The sequence below is a fragment of the Podarcis pityusensis genome (assembly GCF_964106645.2).
Source record: "Podarcis pityusensis genome assembly, chromosome: 9".
In the NCBI taxonomy this organism is placed as follows: domain Eukaryota; kingdom Metazoa; phylum Chordata; class Lepidosauria; order Squamata; family Lacertidae; genus Podarcis; species Podarcis pityusensis.
This window is the reverse complement of record NC_138034.1, coordinates 37236924-37255086: the sequence shown is the minus strand read 5'-3', so window position 1 is coordinate 37255086 and position 18163 is coordinate 37236924. Positions and strand designations below refer to the sequence as shown.

Sequence of the window (18163 nt, the reverse complement as noted above, 5' to 3'; positions counted from 1 at the left end):
GACCACTTGATGAATTTTCTGTCTATTGTAGCAATTGTAATGCACTGTGCTGAATGCTGTGTAATTGAATTTTTATTGCTTCTTTTATTTCTATTGCATTTTGTTGGACTAGAATCTGAATTCTGTTACACTGATGCCATGAGTTTTTACTTGGAAGTAGGCTCCACCAAGATCAGTTGTAGGTGTGTATAGGACTGCAGCCTTAGAAGCTTGATCCCATGCACATTTCCTCAAAAGGAAGCCTAATAGTTGTTCTATAGTGCTTACTTGCAAGCATCATGGTTTGCAGCTCTGAAACCTCTCATTAGTTTTATCCCTTGTTATCGTAGTCCCTTGACGCAGACAATACCATTCACATTGAGAACATCCAGACTCTTGAGGAAGAAAGGAGATTTCCACTTTGAAGTGCAGGGGGAGAACCACGATATCTTAAAGGGGGCTACAAAACAAAGGGAGGACACTTTGGAGATTGGAGCAACCACAGTTGCAATTGGGAATTAACAGCACAGTTTGTCAAGCCCTTGCTTGTCTGAATGACTGACTGACAGGCCCCTGGCACACATGCACCAACAGTGAAAGGAAGAGTGGGAAGAGCCACCAGAACCACCAGAACAGATGACAATCATGGAGAGAACATGTAAGTGCAACCTTCTTGAATGCCAGCTACCTGCCTTCTAGAGTTAGATGGCAAAGGACACTGCTACCATTTTTGCTCCTCTCAGGGACTTTCCACATCCAGTTATCTTCCCTGCCTCCAAAATGAAGTAGACTCAGAAAGAAAAGGCAGCATGAGACAAGGGGAATGCAGGCCGCCCTGCCAACTGCAGTGGGGAGGATGAAAACCTACTTCTATCCTGCAACAACATACAGTGTAAAACCTTAGAATGGTGGGGCTGCTGATCCTCCCACCGTTCTTCACGGACACTTCACAGACCACCAGCATGAGGCTTGCAGACCATGAACCCCTGCTCTAAACCAACAATAACATGGTATGATTACATCTGATGAAGCAGAGCTATAGTGCAAAATAATAATAATACTCTTGAATATATAAACGTAAGTTTCCAGCACAGCTAACAAAGTAGTAAGATATAACAGAAGTACCATAAAAATAGCAAATAATTAAATAAATAATACATAGTAATACAGCGTACTAAATAGCAACAGTCCATTCAAACTGATAGTAAAAGATAAATGCTGCTCTCAGTTAAAGATGCAAACGTTAACCATACTTAAAAAGCTGGGAAAACAGAAATGTGTTCTCCTGGCATCTAAATGATAGTAATGAGGGAGCTTGGTGGGCCTTCCTGGGAAGGCCATTCTGAAAGTGAGAAAAGTTCCTTGCCTGGTCACCACCCACCATACTTAGGTAGCAGAATTTCAATCAACAGGTGGATTAATGTAGGAAAAGGTGGCTCAACAGGAAATTGGGTCCTGGGCAATGTAATTAATATTTAAAGTACAACAAGACTTTATTGTTTTTACTGCAACAAACTACCCCTCTGGAAGTTGTAACAATGAACCTGAAATCATATCACAACTACTCCCATTAAATTTCTTGTATGTTTTAAAAGAACACTGCCTGAAACAAAATGAATCAGCTTCAGCACTTTTTCCTCAATACACGGTCGCTAATGCCAAGCTGAAACAATGGGTCAAATGTCCATGTACCCATATAAAAGCACCACAAGAAAGATTTAATGCAGACGTGGAAGATTTATTTAAATCTGAAAAGGCACATTAACTTCAAGGGGCGGAAATGCTAATGAGATATATTTGGCTGTCTTTTAATTCCACTTCAAAATGTGTGTTTATCAAGACTACGGTGACAAGAAAAGATTGGCTTGTAAGCAGAAAACAGAATGACCTTGGGAAGGTCATATTGCCGCAGCCAATTGATTGAACCTTAATTCAAGTCATGGACCAGGGAATTCAGTAAAATGTAAATTAGGGTACCAAGTGACACAGCATAGAATGAGCAATGAGCAGAACATTGCCCCACACCCATTGGAATCAATGATTTCTCCCTGTTTAAGTATTTGCATTAGTTTGGCAAAAAAAAAACCAACACCCAGATATTTCATTATTAATCCGATTAACATTATTAATGTAATAGTAATAGCATGGAGCAAGTTCAATGGAATTCTGAGATGCTCAGGGGGAAATTAATAAATTTGCCATTCATCCAAAAGGCTTGGTTTTTTTTAAGTATAAAAACTACAAAAACAAAAATGCTCAATTTTTAATTATGGAAATCTACAAACAAAAAGAAATCCCTACGCCTATGGCAATGTTCAAGAGGTACAATTAAAACCTTATTGCACAAAGGCATGGCACAAAGAGGATACAAAACTGTTACCCAGGGCTCTATTTCATATTCCATGAGTCTCCCAGATTCAGACACCTTTCCAATACATACACATGCATAATGACAGGAGCAATAAACACAAGTATCTATGCTGTCTGTCACTTAGAGGTTCAACAGGTTCTTATGCATCTCACAAAGAGGCTCTGGACAGTTGTCCAATCACTAGGAATAGGGGTGACGAAATACATTTACAGTGGTACCTCGGGTTAAGTACTTAATTCGTTCCGGAGGTCCATTCTTAACCTGAAACTGTTCTTAACCTGAAGCACCACTTTAGCTAATGGGGCTGTTGCCACACCGCCGGAGCACGATTTCTGTTCTCATCCTGAAGCAAAGTTCTTAACCCGAGGTACTATTTCTGGGTTAGCGGAGTCTGTAACCTGAAGCGTATGTAACCCGAGGTACCACTGTACTGCTGCGCCTGGGCATAATGGTTTTGACAGACTAGGAATACCTTGAGCGCAGGCCACCTACAATCATCTGCTTTCTTGTCTGGAACATTTGCAGCCTTTCAGCAATTAAAGTTTGTCCAGTTGCTTTTAAAGGAAAAAAAAGTACTTTAAATCTCTTACACCATGGAACCCAAATGAAAATAGATTATATCAAAATTGCATGCAGATGGAATCTTTTCTGATCAGAGGTTTCACCAACAGCAAGCACTATGCATAATTTGAATGTTTTTATTTTATTTTATTTTTAAAATTATTTCCATTGGTGCTGCTGGAAGCTCTGAGCACTGCCTATTGGTAAAAACCCCACACTATCTTCATGCTGAAAGACATGCCTTCTTTTTCAGTAGACTGCAAATGTTCCATTCTTATAGGAGGAACAAGGGTGGATGCCAGAGCAGCTTCTCCTTTCCTAGAGTTATAGAGCTGAATCTTAACAAGATTTCAAGGTCTGCTTACAAGAAATGCTGGCCTGAGTGGCTTCAGATGTTCTAAACAAGAGAAAGTGAGAAGGAGCGAACTGTCCGTTCTGCACGCTTATTAAGGCTATCCCAAGCTGAGACCGTCTCCCCCCATAAAGGACTGTGCTTATAGCATTTCCACATCTGTAGCACACACATCTCCCCATGGAAATACAACACTTCGGCTTTGGACAACGAATGTGGGCAGCAGCATCTGAAGTCACCGAAACTCTGGCTTATACCATAAATTAGCAACTGGCTTCAATACTCCTCAGATCTACAACACTGATATTGATCTCTGGAATCTACATCAATTCTTTTGTTTCCACACGTAGATCTAAATCCAGCATTTAGAGACCTGGGGATGGTGTAAATTAATTTCCTATTCCTAGCAGTTTCCCTATAAGCAGGGGAGAGGAACCTCAGTTTCTGGGCCTCCCTCCCTTTAGCGCTCAGGACTCTCCTCAAGCTAAACCCCTCACTGGTCCAGTTTTGCATCTTCGTCAAGTGCTTTTGCCTGGTTGGAAATGTGTCAACCTGTGACAATGTGCCTTGTGTAACAGCACAGATAGATGGGGGGGGGGTAGAGAGACCTCTGGCTTTTGTCCAGCTGGAATGCGGCCTAGTATAAAAAAACTCACAGTTGTTGCCCCTCCCATCATTCGCCTCTGGCCTCATCCACTTTTACCGCTGTCCCCCTGCTCCAACAGCTGGCATGCAGCCCCTTGAAAGTTGCCCATCATAGAAGGATGCCCTCAGGCTGAAATGGGCTCCCCACCACTGTGCTATTAATCTATATGGCAACACACTTCATAAAATCAAACATAAGATTATCTACATATCATCAACACAACACACTGGATCCATTGGCGAACTTAGAAAACATTCTATCAGCTCACACAAAGCAGGAAAAGGGCTTGGTACATTAAATCATAGAGAGAGTTTTATGGGTCATGAAAGATCTACAAAGCGGTTCTGAAAGCAAAAAGCTGAAGGATCTGCCTGGGGTTAAGCACAGAAAATATTTAACAATTTGCTAACAGCTTATGGCAGCAGCAGGGAACTTCTTTCAATCCAAGGGCAACATTCCTTTGTGGGGAACCTTCCAGGGACCGTACGCCATTGGTTGGAGAAGCCAGAGGCAGAAGTAGGTGGAGCGATGGATGTAATGCGTACCTTTGTACAATATGAATCTGAGGTTTATACACACACACACACCTCTCTCCACCCAAACAAGGAAGATGCATCACTACAGCTCAAGACCACATGACAATCAGGCAAAAGTTTTCAAGGAAGGCATGGAGCAGGACTGGCCTAGAGAAGGTCCCAAGAGATGCCTGCAAAGCCACATTTGGCCTCCAGGCCTGAGGTTCCCCACCCCTGGTTTATAGAAAAATTAAAAGCATATTAGAAGACAGAACAACTGGTTGCTGGATTCACTGATGGCACAAGAAGCAAGATTGAAGTTAACAGCCAGGTAGATATGGGTTGTATGTTAAGAAAGTTCCTGACAATAGCAACTAAATATGTAGATTTTCAGGGAAAGGCTAGAAAGATCGCCAGACCTACATTAAGGTAGGTGAATCCATACATGGAGGATACCACATCCACACTAACAAACAATACAGTTCACCTGAAAAGATAAGGAAATGAGGCTCAAATGACATTCAGAGGCTCCCAACAAACCTTTCAAAATCTGAAAATCTTATCGCATTTGTCTGGCTTGCTTTAGAGCAGTGCTCCACCTTATCAAACTTAACACATTAGGAGAACACTGTTTCATAATTCACAGCACACCAGAGCCTAATTATTCAATTACTACATCTGTATTTGTTTATATCAGTTATTTGTTAAATTTGCACCCCACCTTTCTGCCAAATGGTGCTCATTAATTACAGACAAGGAAAATATCTGGCCCATTCAAAATGCGTAAGAACAACTAGCATGTGGCTGTGCTTATAGAAATTACTCAAACTTTCCCTGTGCAAGTAATGTGTTCTTCTACTGATGAAATATTTCCTTTAGAGTGCATTGTTGGCCTGGCTTTCTGCTGTGGTAATAACTCCACTCGGTTTGGAGCCTGTCCAGTCACATATATCTGCTCCATTCATGCTGTTGCTGATGTAGTTTCTACTCCATTCTATTGATCCAGTGCCCTGCACACCTCTTGCCAACCACAAGCTTAAGGGCAATTCCGAAGAAGAATCTGATAGCCATACATTAAGGGAGACCAAGTCAGCAACCCGATACACACTTACCAAGGAGTAAGTCAATAGGACCTGCATACAATGCAAAGGGACGACCAATAATAGGAATGCCTGTGGAAGACCTCCACAACCAAACAGCATCATTACCATCAAAGTAGTGAAGACTGATAGCAGAATAAATGGCAATAAGTTCCGTAACGTCACCTGTACAAGTGTTTAGCTTCTTCAAACCCCAAGTTGTTTCTCTGTATTTAAAACTTCAATAAAATATTTTAAAAGAAATCGATAGCGTAAGTCACATTCTTGGCCAATGCACACCTGCAATGTGGATCTTGTCCAACAAGTTCCTTACCTGCTAGGATCACACTGCTGCTGGCATTGTGACAGAGCCTATTTAATTCAGCATCCTATTCCCCACGGTGGTCAATGAGAAGCTTCTGAGAATCCCGTAAGCAAGACAAAGGGGCAATTGCCCTCTCCTGCTGTTGATCCCCAGCAACTGACATTCAGCGGCATGCTACCTTTGATTCTGGAAACAGTATTCGGATAACATGCCTAGTGGCCACCGAAAACCAATGACATATCCTCTGTGCAGGAGGGTAACAGTGCGTCCCTTGGTGAATGGGCCCCTTCTCTAATTCTCCTCATCCTCAGATTGATACCACAAACTCTAATTCTCCTCATCCTCAGATTGATACCACAAACTTTTTCCAGGCCAACAACCTGGCCATCTAAGGGAACAAATTTGTCCCCCGAGAACCAGGAGCTCATTGTACCAAGCCCACACCTGTAATTTCTGTCCACCAGACAGGTACACTGGATAGCCTTCATGCCCAGTGCTTGCTTTCTACCTTCACAACTGTTTGTTTATTAGGCTTGTTCACGTGCAAAGTTGGGGTCTGTAAGATGGGTTACCTCTTCTTGGAAAGGGCCTTAACTTGCCCATTTGCTAAACTGTTTGCCTTGACACTTTGTCAGCTGCGGCTTCCCTTAAGCACAGTGAAGTACAGTCTCTCATAAGCTTGCCTTACTTTTATACCCCTGGATACCTCCCCACAACCTCTGCTTACCACCAGTTAGATTAAGAGGACCTCGTTTAAAAATAAGAGTGTGATCTACTGAGCTGCTGACACCTGTGATTAGAAATTTAAAGGTGGCTTTAGGTCAGCTGAGTCCTGTGGGGATAGTGATTTTTATCAAAGCAGAGGACAATGAATGGCAATTACATAGAGCATCTCTGCGAATGCAAGGATCTGACTCAATGTACTCTTATTCAAACTCACACCCTAGATTTTAACACTGAACTAAACACTGAGCTTTTAAATGGAACTGAGGTCTACACCTCCACTTCAGTTTGTAAACTGCATTTAAAGCCTAATTCGAGTTTAGGCTGAGCTTGAACTGATGGCTACACTTTTCGTTTATAAACAGAGGTTTCCACAAGCTAGGACCGAAACATTGTATGCAGTGCTGATACTGTAGTGCATAACAGGAGAATAAAGAGAGGCAACAGTAGGTAACCATCATAATCATCATATGAGCAGAACAAACTGGGCCATTTTGACAGCCACAGGACTCCCCAGGGATGCACTAAGGATTCAGTGAATCGTCTGAGAGCATATAAGTGAACAGTTAACACTTGCATGTATCTCTTGCAAATTGTTTGCCTGAGCTTGTAGGAGGTGGGAAATGTAAATGCCAGTACAGTACTGAACTTCACTCATTCAGTCCAAGTCCCTGGGACTGAGCTATTCATATGCAATTAAGTCAGTTTCAGCATTTTGTACACTTAAAAGTCCACTACAACACACATTACAAGCAAGGCCAGAATTTAGCCCTGAAACTTTGGTTTTGTCAATAGAATAAGATGGTCTCACAGCTTGTAAAGGTAAAGGGACCCCTGACCATTAGGTCCAGTCATGACCAACTCTGAGGTTGCGGCGCTCATCTCACTTTATTGGCCGAGGGAGCTGGCGTACAGCTTCCAGGTCATGTGGCCAGCATGACTAAGCCGCTTCTGGCGAACCAGAGCAGCGCATGCTCTGAGGAGCTTACAAAATTTGAAGATGGAAAAGGGAGTCATGATACTTTGATAACATAAAATTAGCTGCAAGTGGCGACCACCCTACCCAAATATAAAGTCACCTGCTCTTTGGCTAATGCAGGAATGTCAATTCTCACTCCATAACCAAAGTTAGCCAGACAATTTATCAAGAGAGAAGGGTATTCAGGAATCACAAAGGAAAGGAACAGCACAGAAGCTATAACTGGGGAAAACTATTCTTCCTTAGCAATGATCTTTTTATTTGAAGACTCAATATTAAATTATGCAAATAACTAGGATGTAGTGAAGGAATCACTGTGTGACTTAAAAGGTAAAAGCTATTTGGCCAGACCATGGTCCAACAGCAAGATCATCACTACCTAGAGAGAAAAATCTTTTTTCCAGGAAATGGTCACTGCTATCTCACTTACAGTGTCAAAGAGGCTGTCATCATGCCAAACCAAATCATCCCCTGGAGACGTCACCCTTTTCTCCTCTTTGTTTGAATCCAGCTGAAACTGTTGCATCACTGTCTGCAACCATTCATCCAGGAGTGTTGCTAGGTACCTCAGGGGCACAGGCCCACAACACAAATGCCAGTCAGCTGTGCTTCTCTGCTGCCATACATGGGATCACACTTTGCACATATCCCTGCACAGACAAAGTAAGTTTGGGCTGCCATGCAAAAGGGGCAATCTGCTCTGCAATGGCTGCTGCACATGACGAGGGCGGGCCAGCCCTGCCAAGAGGCAGATTGAGGCAGAACGTCACCTCAGGAGGCTGATTTGGAGTGTAATGAAAGGGCCAGAAACAGTTGCAGTGGTACCTCAGGTTAAGTACTTAATTCGTTGCGGAGGTCCGTTCTTAACCTGAAACTGTTCTTAACCTGAAGCACCATTTTAGCTAATGGGGCCTCCTCCTGCTGCTGCGCCGCTGGAGCACGATTTCTGTTCTCATCCTGAAGCAAAGTTCTTAACCTGAGGTACTATTTATGGGTTAGCGGAGTCTGTAACCTGAAGTGTATGTAACCCGAGGCACCACTGTATTTGTTTATTGTGGTTTTTGTATTGCCAGGGCCCCTGAGGAATTTTCTCCCCAAGCTGCCAAATAACTCCATTGGCATTGGGTACCACATGCCGCTTGAGGCCCCAACTGGCTGCTTATGAACAACTGCCCCTAGATTTCCTTTGTGGAGTTCAACCTTGCAAAGGCTGCTCAGATGCAATGGAGAGAAAGGCTTCTATCCCTGGACTCTCCACAGCATCTGAGCAAGACTTTTAGGGCCTTTATGTATTTCATTTATTTATTAAATTTGCATACCGCCCTATACCAGCAGGTCCTCTTCCTTTGCAGAGGAAGCTATTTCAACAGGTGCACCTTGTCAGGCTTCAGGGCCTTGCACCCCCCCCCTTCCCCTCCAAACAACCAAGGAGCCAAGGCCGCGCTTTCTTGCGCCCCGTTACCTGCAGGAGGCAGTGGCCGGCCGGGGCGTGCTCGGCCAAGCTGGCGTTGTAGACCTGGTGCTGGAAGACGGGCTCGTTGTCGTTGGCATCCTCCACGGCGACGCTGACGACGCACGAGGCGGAGAGCGGCGGCTCGCCTAGGTCCCTGGCCAGCACCAGCAGCTCCAGCGCCGCTTGGCGCTCGTGGTCCAGAGGCGCCCGGACGCTGAGGGCGCCGCTGAGCGGGTCGAGCTGGAAGAGCGCGGCGGGCGCCTGGTCGGCGGGGCCCAGCGCGTAGCGCACCTGGGCGTTGCGCGAGCCCGGCTCGTCGGCGTCGGCGGCGCTGAGGCGCAGCAGCACGGTGCCCGGCGAGGCGGCCTCGGAGACGGCGGCCCGGTAGCGCGGCTGCGCGAAGGCGGGCGCCTGGTCGTTGAGGTCGGCCACGCGGAGGAGCAGCGCCCGCTGCGAGGAGAGGGGCGGCGCGCCCCAGTCGACGGCCACCAGGCGGAGCTCGTAGGCGTCGCGCCTCTCGCGGTCCAGGGGCCCCTCGACGCACAGGAAGTAGACGCCGCCGTCGCCGCCGCCCGAAGGCCGCAGCGAGAAGGCGCCGCCGCCGCCCTGCAGGCTCAGCGCCACGCCGCCCGGCTCGTCCGGGTCCGAGACGGACACGCGGGCCACGTAGTCTCCCGGCTGCGCCCCCTCGGACACGCTGGCGCCGCCCTCGGTCAGGTAGAGCAGGTGGATGGTGGGCGCGTTGTCGTTCACGTCCAGCACCTCGACGGCCACCAGGGCCGTGGCCAGCTCGGGCTGGGCGCCGCCGTCGCGGGCTTCCACGGCCAGGCGGTGGAGGGCGCGGGCCTCGCGGTCCAGAGGGCGCCGCAGGCGCAGCAGCCCGCTGCGCTCCTCCACCTCGAAGAAGGAGGCGGCCGAGGGGTCGCCCTGGCGGCGGGCCAGGCTGTAGCGCACCTCGCCGTTGGCGCCCAGGTCCGGGTCGCTGGCCCAGACGCGGCACACGGAGCTGCCCACGGGCGCGTCCTCCCGCACGCGCGCGCGGTACTCGCTCTGCCCGAAGGCGGGCGCGTTGTCGTTCTCGTCCACCACCTGGATCTCCACGCGCAGGCGGCCGCTCCGACGGGGGCTTCCGCCGTCCCAAGCCTCGACCAGCAGGCGGTGCGTCTCCGCCCGCTCCCGGTCCAGGCGGCGCAGCAGCACCAGGTCCAGGGTATCCGGCGGGGTCCCGTAGCGCAGCTGGAAAAGCGGACCTTTCTCCCGATCCTGGTCCTGATCCAGCGGCAGCAGCGAGTAGCCCTGCGTGCCGAAGCTGTCTGCGTCGGGATCGCGCGCAGCGGGCAAGCGGAAGGCGCTGCCGGGCGGGCTCAGCTCGGAGATGTTGAGGCGCACCCAGTCCCGCGGGAAGCGCGGCGCGTGGTCGTTCACGTCGCTGACCCTGATCTCCACCTGCACCATCTCCCCCCGCAGCGTGGCCGCCACGAAGCTGTAGCGCGCCCGGCGCTCTCGGTCCAGCAGCCGCGCCGTGCGGATGATGCCCGTGTCCGTGTGCACGTGGAAATCCGCCAACACGGCCGACTCGCCGCTGCCTTCCGAGAGGAAGAAGCCGCCGGGGTGCCCTTCGCCGGGGGGCAGCCCTGCGCTGATGTCCCCCACCAGCGTGTCCGCGGGCAGCCCTTCGTCCACCGCCAGGCTGAGCTTATACACCTGTCCCCTGCAGCTCCCCGCAGCGCACACGCAGAGCCAGAGGGGGATCAGCCACTCCCGGGCCCTCCTCCGGCACCCCCTTCTGCCCCCGGGGGCAGGTGGCCGGGGCTCCATGCTCCTCTCACGCCGCCCGTCTCACCAGCAAACCCAGCCAGGGTCCCGGGGGGTGGCTTCTTCCTGGGCGCAGCGAGTCTTCTTCCCAGCAGGCAGGCGCGCCTGTGGCTGAGCCAAGTCACAGTGACCACAGCCGGTGCCGGGCGCTCCTTTGCTCCTTGGCCGCTTTTCTTATGCCTTGCCCAGCTTCGACCGGCCTCATCGTTTGCAATCAGGTGCTCTGCAGCCCTTCTGCTCCTCTAGAAAGAAACCTCCTTCCTCACCCTCCTTTCCAGCACACCCATAAAAGTTCAGGCTGGGAATAACAAGTGCCGGAGGCAGCCAGGAGAGAGGACAGCTCCCTGCCTTTTTGCTCAGGCTGCTGCTGCTGCTGCTGCTGCTGCTGGCTTCTGCTTGCTGCTGCTGCTGCAGCCTTGCTCCGGCTGCTCCCCTCCGCGTCTCTGAGCTGCTAACACACCCCCTCCCCATGTGACAGCAGGCAAGGGCAAACTCCGCGCCTGGGAGAAACGGCGACAGCCACTTTGCAGCAGGGGGCTGTCCCTAATTACCCAGCCGGGAGCAGCGTGACGCGCGGGGGGAGGGGGGGCAGGCGCCCAGCCGGTGAGCAGGCAAACCCCAGCTCATAATAATAGCAACGCAAACGCGAGCCGGATCCCCCCTGGATCCCCCCTCTGCGAAGCAATGGTGTGGAATACTAACAAACAGCGGTAGGTCTGTAGTCATTCCTGAGCCCATTAGGAACTTATGGATTAGGTAGGAAATGATGACATGTGGAGGTACATTGCAGTGGCTGGAGAAATGTACCCTCTCTGCACACACTGTACATACACTCCATGAATTTCCTGTGCACAACCAGTTTATTGAATCATTATTAACATTTGTAAAGCACTTTCAAGGATTCAAAGCATTTTAGATGCCTTGGCTAGTTACTAGCCTTAACAATAGCCCTGTAAGCCAATTTAGAGGAGGGAGAGGAGAGGGCTATACTTACATTCTTGTAAGATTGAATACTGGGGATGGGCTGCCTGGAGCAACAGAACATCTGCTTCTATGCAGAAGGTCCCAAGGTTGGCCAATCCCTGGCACCTCCAGGTAAGGCTAGAAGACAACCTGACCTGAAACCTGGATGAGCTGTTGCCAAGATGGCAGTGTTGACTTGGGGAGAATATATGGGATTCATAGAAAAGGAGTTTTCAAAATATGGCATTCAGTGGTGGGAAGAAATATTGTGACGCTCCAGGTAAGAATCTGGCTCTGAGCAGCTTCTATTAATGAACTACAGTGGTACCTTGGGTTAAGAACTTAATTTGTTCTGGAGGTCCGTTCTTAACCTGAAACTGTTCTTAACCTGAAGCACCACTTTAGCTAATGGGGCCTCCTGCTGCCTCTGTGCCGCTGCTGCACGATTTCTGTTCTCATCCTGAAGCAAAGTTCTTAACCTGAGGTACTATTTATGGGTTAGCGGAGTCTGTAACCTTAAGCATATGTAACCCGAGGAACCACTGTACAGTGGTACCTCTGGTTATGTACTTAATTCGTTTCGGAGGTCCATTCTTAACCTGAAACTATTCTTAACCTGAGACACCACTTTAGCTAATGGAGCCTCCCACTGCTGCCGCGCCACCGCCGTGCAATTTCTGTTCTCATCCTGAAGCAAAGTTCTTAACCCGAGGTACTATTTCTGGGTTAGCGGAGTAACCTGTAACCTGAAGCATATGTAACCTGAAGCATATGTAACCCGAGGTACCACTTTATACTCAGCTGCTTTTGCTGGTGAAGAATGTGAAAAATCCTATTACACCTTGGGAGTTGTATCACTGCCTAGTAGTAGAGCATCTATTTTACATGCAGAAGGTTTCAAGTCCAATCTCTAGCATCCCCAGGTAGGGTTTGGGATATTCCTTGCCTGAAACCCTGAATAACTGCAGCCAGTCATTGTTGACCACCCTGCATTAGAAGGTCCTGTGATCTGATGGTGTAAGGCAGCTTCTTACAGTATTAATCCCCATATTGTGGATGTGGAGACTGAGGCTCACAGAGTGGCTCACGTAGCGCCACCTAGTGAGTTCATGCCAGAGGCGACATTTGAACCAGGGACTTCCACTATGTCTAATAATAATAATTTATTTATACCTGGCCCATCTGGCTGGGCTTCCCCAGCCACTCTGGGCGGCTTCCAACCAAATATTAAAATACAGTAATACATCAAACATTAAAAGCTTCCCTAAACAGGGCTGCCTTCAGATGTCTTCTAAAAGTTTGGTAGTAGTTCTCTTTGACATCTGGTGGGAGGGCGTTCCACAGGGCGGGCGCCACTACCAAGAAGGCCCTCTGCCTGGTTCCCTGTAATTTGGCTTCTCGCAGTGAGGGAACCGCCAGAAGGCCATCGGCGCTGGACCTCAGTGTCCAGGCAGAACAATGCGGGTGGAGACGCTCCTTCAGGTATACTGGACCGAGGCCATTTAGGGCTTTAAATATCAGTTCATTAAAAAAAACAAGATGTAGGTTAAATGTTTAGCCTGGGCTATTTGTGCTTTAAGCTCACATCTCTTAATTCTGCTGGAGAAAAAGCCACACTTAATGTTAGCTATGTGAAGGTTACTAACCGTCTCTGAGTCCCGTCCCGTCCCGTCCCGTCCCGTCCCCCCCCGGTACCTCAATTTCATTGAGATGTAGTTGGTCTGTGATTTCTAATCCTCCAGACTAAGCATGTCCATAATGATAAGAATCTTGCATTTTTAATATAACCTCTCAACCACATCGAAGCCAAAGCACTTTACAAATTTTATTAAATCATTGTACAAAGCCATTAGCAGACTCAAACTGCAGCTCCCTCCCATAGTTAAGATCTCTTCCATCCTTTTAAGTGATTAATGTGGCCCATATTGGCATGGTTTATTTATGAAAACCCTAGAAAGAGAAACTCCTGCTGAGGATCCGAAACTGCACACTGAGGTAAGTGTGATATAACAGTATAGTTAACCGAATAATAGTCCAAACCACATAAAGAGAATATATGTTCCCCAGCTGGGAAATTACAATACTTTAAAAGGAGGGGGGGTTTAGGGGAGGGTTCTGCTTGACTTGTATAAACACACCATTGAAAAATTATGCGTTCTGTAATATTAGACTGCCATTGCAAGCCCTGCAGTCCTTAAAAGCGTGAATGATGCTTCATTACAGTAATTAGTTCATTCAGCCTTGCTAGTACAGGTTGTTGTCCCATTTTAGAGATGGGAAACTGAGGTCAAAGTTGCTGCCCTTTGCACATTTCTGGGAAGTAAATTCAGTTAACATTGGCAGGACTTGCTGCTGAGTGAATGTGCTTAAGTTTGGGTGGCAAGGGATTTAAAATGCAGCAGGAGGAGTATCAGGAAGAGTGGATTAAATTTAATGATTATTTAGTTAAATATGTTAAGTTAAATTAACTGGAAACAGCTTGCAGATACTTAATTGGCTTAGGATTTTATTTATGTTAAGTGTTGAATTAATATGTTTAATTTCATAAAGTGAAGATTTAAGGATGTTAACGTTTAAGTTAAATTTTTTAAGAATTGTGATTTGGGAAAACCGTTAAAAGGATATGCAATGAAATTCAACCAAGGGGAAGTGGGGGAGTCACTTAACAAAGTTAATAAGTGTAATTTTCAATAAGGCTATGATTTATGTTTGTTTGTCTTATGTGTCTGTTTGTTTATAATATTGTGAAAACCAATAAAAAAAATTTGAGAATAAAAAATAAAATGCAGACATCTGTAGCGCAAATCCATTGTAGCAACTTGTCAGTATTGTGTGTTATGCTGTGTGTTGCATAACTCTGTCATATTTTCATGAACAATTGAAAATAAATATGATCCATCCTACACATTTTGTTGACCAGAGATAACTTTCTGGAAGTACCAAAGAAGGTATGTACGGATGGAGAACTGCTGCAAATCAGTCCAGGCAATACAGAGCTAAATGAGCCAGCCTCCTGTTTTCCTATCAGAGCTTCCTGAGAGTAGATGCGCACACACACTTTGGCAGACTGTAGCATAGCACGCTGGGCAATGATTGCTTGTTCTTTTAAAAGGCAAGCGGTTATTTGGTTCACTCTAATCAGAAGATACGGGTAGCTTGTAAGGCAGAGGGCATTGCAAATAAAGCCCTTATATTAGAAAGGTGGGCAATCTGTTTTAGATGGTACAGAGTCAATATAAGTAAAAAAATTACTTTATAGTTGGAGAACATATTTTCCCCTCAAGACAAATCCCACCACCAGGTGATGGAAGATTATATCCCTTCAGTTCTCCCGGTTTGTCTCTTGTACAGCTAAATCTGATATTTTCCCAAGGTCAGTAGACATTGTAAAGCATTATAGGGAAGCATTTACTAGCAATAATAGCCACATTAAGTGAAATCCAATAACTAACACAGTCCTTTTCTTCTACATTGGTTTTCAAATCCTGGGTAGGATTCAGTAAAAATGATTCCCTTGTGTGAGTTGTTGTTTATATCAAAATATAATTTTAAGAACATTGATTTAGGGAATTATTTCCTATTTATGTGCCACATATATGTGCTACAAATTTCCCATTTATGTGCTACATATACAGCACATTCAGAAATGGCTGCATTAGCTCCAGATACTTTATTATCCTTTCCAGACACACCACGCACATTGGGGTGCAAGCATTCCTCCTTTCTCTGGTTTTGCTCCCATTGCCTTGGGAGTGGAGATCCATCTTTAAAATGCAATGCAATTGAACGCCAGTTGCACCTATAAATAAATATAGTGGCAGGATCCAAAGTTAAGATGAGTTCAGTGATTTAAATTAGGAATATAGAAAACTGCCATATACTGAGTCAAGCTATTGGCTAGTCCAATTCAGTACTGACTACATTGAATAACAGTGACTGACCAGAGTATCTTTCTGAGCCCTTTCAGAATTTGAATCTCACAAAGCATGTTTTTTGTTTGAGGAATGGTTTTCTGGAATCCATGTAGACTGAATACTTGTTTTTTTTCTACCTATATCTATACACAATCAGATCTATTGCATATTTTTCTGCCCCTGAAAGATGCTTATTGAGGAACTGGTTTCATTCCAAAAATAGAAGGTCATTGCAGATTGAGTCTGTGTTACCATTTAGTGTGTCCTTTTGAAAACAGATATGGGTGGTCCCAGAAATGAGTGTGTGTGCAGCCACAAGGACATTATGAATGGGTGTATACCAGGCATAGGCAAACTCGGCCCTCCAGATGTTTTGGGACTACAACTCCCATCATCCCGAGCTAACAGAACCAGTGGTCAGGGATGATGGGAGCTGTAGTTCCAAAACATCTGGATGGCCGAGTTTGCTTATGCCTGGTGTATACCAAGATTAAAATAATCACTTACTTCTTCAGTCACCTGGGCAGGGAAAGGTGTGCATCACCTATGGAGGGGTGTGTTTTCAAATGCATTTCAAGTAACTGCAGCCATCCTTGTGGATGACAGGATCTAGAATCCAATCTAGACTGAAAGTAGCAAGTTGATGGCAAACGGGAATGGTTCCAGACTGAGAAAAACTACGATTTTTGATACAGCTGGGTCAGCGTGTACTCAGCCATAATAAAAACTCAGCCATACCTTTAGAAAGTAACCACGATTGCAACGCTGACACATTTGTGAACATCTTAGTAGCACAGTTTGAAGAAAAGTGCACAAGGTTCTAGAAATTGTACTTGCCCTCCCAGTGTTCAGAGCTGGATACTTCTTTTTGTAGAGACGAGGGTTTCAAAGAGAAGAAACCCTTCTCTTGTCTGGCTTTGTTAGTTGTGCAGACCCAGAGAGCAACTATGTTGTGATAATCCTAAGCAGGAAACAGGCCCTTGGCAGGTTTACTAATACAGACGTGGGTTGTCCCTAAGTCGCAGATGTTTGACAGGAAAGTACCTGGATCATATTGGTTCATAACATCATTGGGGGGGTGGGGAAGCCTCACATCCTGCTTATTCCATAATCGTTATGGAAATAAATGAAACTTTTTTTTTATCAAGATGTGGTTACTACGGAACTTAACTTAAACCTCCTGGAAGCAAGTGCAGCGAGCCTCTCAATAGTAACCATCTGCATTTTTATTTAATCAGTGCAAAACGCAGGGGTCACTGCTGAGGAAATACACAAAAATGGCTGGGTTAGCTGGATAATCTCTGGGTCCATTAGGATTTATCTCAATTTTACTCACACTCTTGTGTATCTGGAACCATTTATGTGTGCAGAATTTCTTAAGGAGCTGGATGTTTCCTCGAAGCTGTATTTATATTCCACAAGCCCCTGGTAGGTAAGGAAAACTGAACCTATATTATAATGATATCCTAGTTACTACACTATTTATCCATGAGACTTTTTTGTTTTCAAGAAATACCAAATCATGAGGGGCCTTGTCACTGCTTCTTCATAGCTGGACTCCATGCAAATAAGGAGTTGGAGGCCTCCGTCCACCTGCCCTTGGGTATAGTAAGGTCTTCAATAACCTCTGCTTTCCCAGCAAACCATAGTTAGCCATTGCATGTCAATGTGGAAAACTGTGACCATTGATTTCCTGAAAAGCAGGATGATGAACGTAGGCTTAACTGTATGAAGCGTGTATGAAACTTGTGTGGTGGCCTTAGTTGATAATTCCACCCTAGAATTGTGACCCATCTTGTTCTCAGATACCTTTGTGGTTTGTCAGGAACCAGACTGCAAATATTATTCACCACATTTTTAACCAATGGACTCAGGGTAGCATACATAGATGAGATTGCTCCATCTTCACAACACCCCTGTGAGGTTACTGATTGAGAGAATGGCAGGCCCAAAATCACCCATTAAGCTTCATGGCTGAGTCAGAATTTGAATTTGTGCCACAAGTTCCCCACTCCAAATTTGACTAATCTAGGACGGAGATACACCCAGAGGTCAGATGTGGTCCTTGGCCTACTTTCATCCTATGTGGCCTAATTTGTGTTCCCAGACATTTGCTGGTGCTTAGTTCCAGCAAATAATGCTAAATTTGACACTGGCCTGGATTATCAAGATTTTTGGTGGAAGGTGATATAGACATGTTTTCATAAATAATTGGCAGGCCCCTGGGGGAAGGGGAGAAGTCTGGATGAGTAGAGTGATTTAATAATCAATCCCTCTTCACTGGAAACATCTTTGAGAGGAATAGAGGTCTCCTAATGCTGGTGGCACTGTGGGTTAAACCACAGAGCCTAGGATTTTCTGATCAGAAGGTCAGCGGTTCGAATCCCCACGACAGGGTGAGCTCCCGTTGCTCGGTCCCTGCCCCTGCCAACCTAGCAGTTCGAAAGCACTTCAAAATGCAAGAAGATAAATAGGTACCACTCTGGTG

General features: G+C 46.4%; 1 protein-coding gene across 1 annotated transcript in view; it reads right to left on the bottom strand.

The window, feature by feature from the left end:
- DCHS2 (dachsous cadherin-related 2) overlaps window positions 1–12074 on the bottom strand; it is a 107053-nt gene extending 94979 nt beyond the window's left edge. The window contains exon 1 of the mRNA XM_081021325.1: window positions 8993–12074. Within this exon, the coding sequence (XP_080877451.1) occupies window positions 8993–10801 (1809 nt within the window). The 5' untranslated portion in view covers window positions 10802–12074. The remainder of the gene's footprint in view (window positions 1–8992) is intronic.
- Window positions 12075–18163: the final 6089 nt, after the last annotated feature.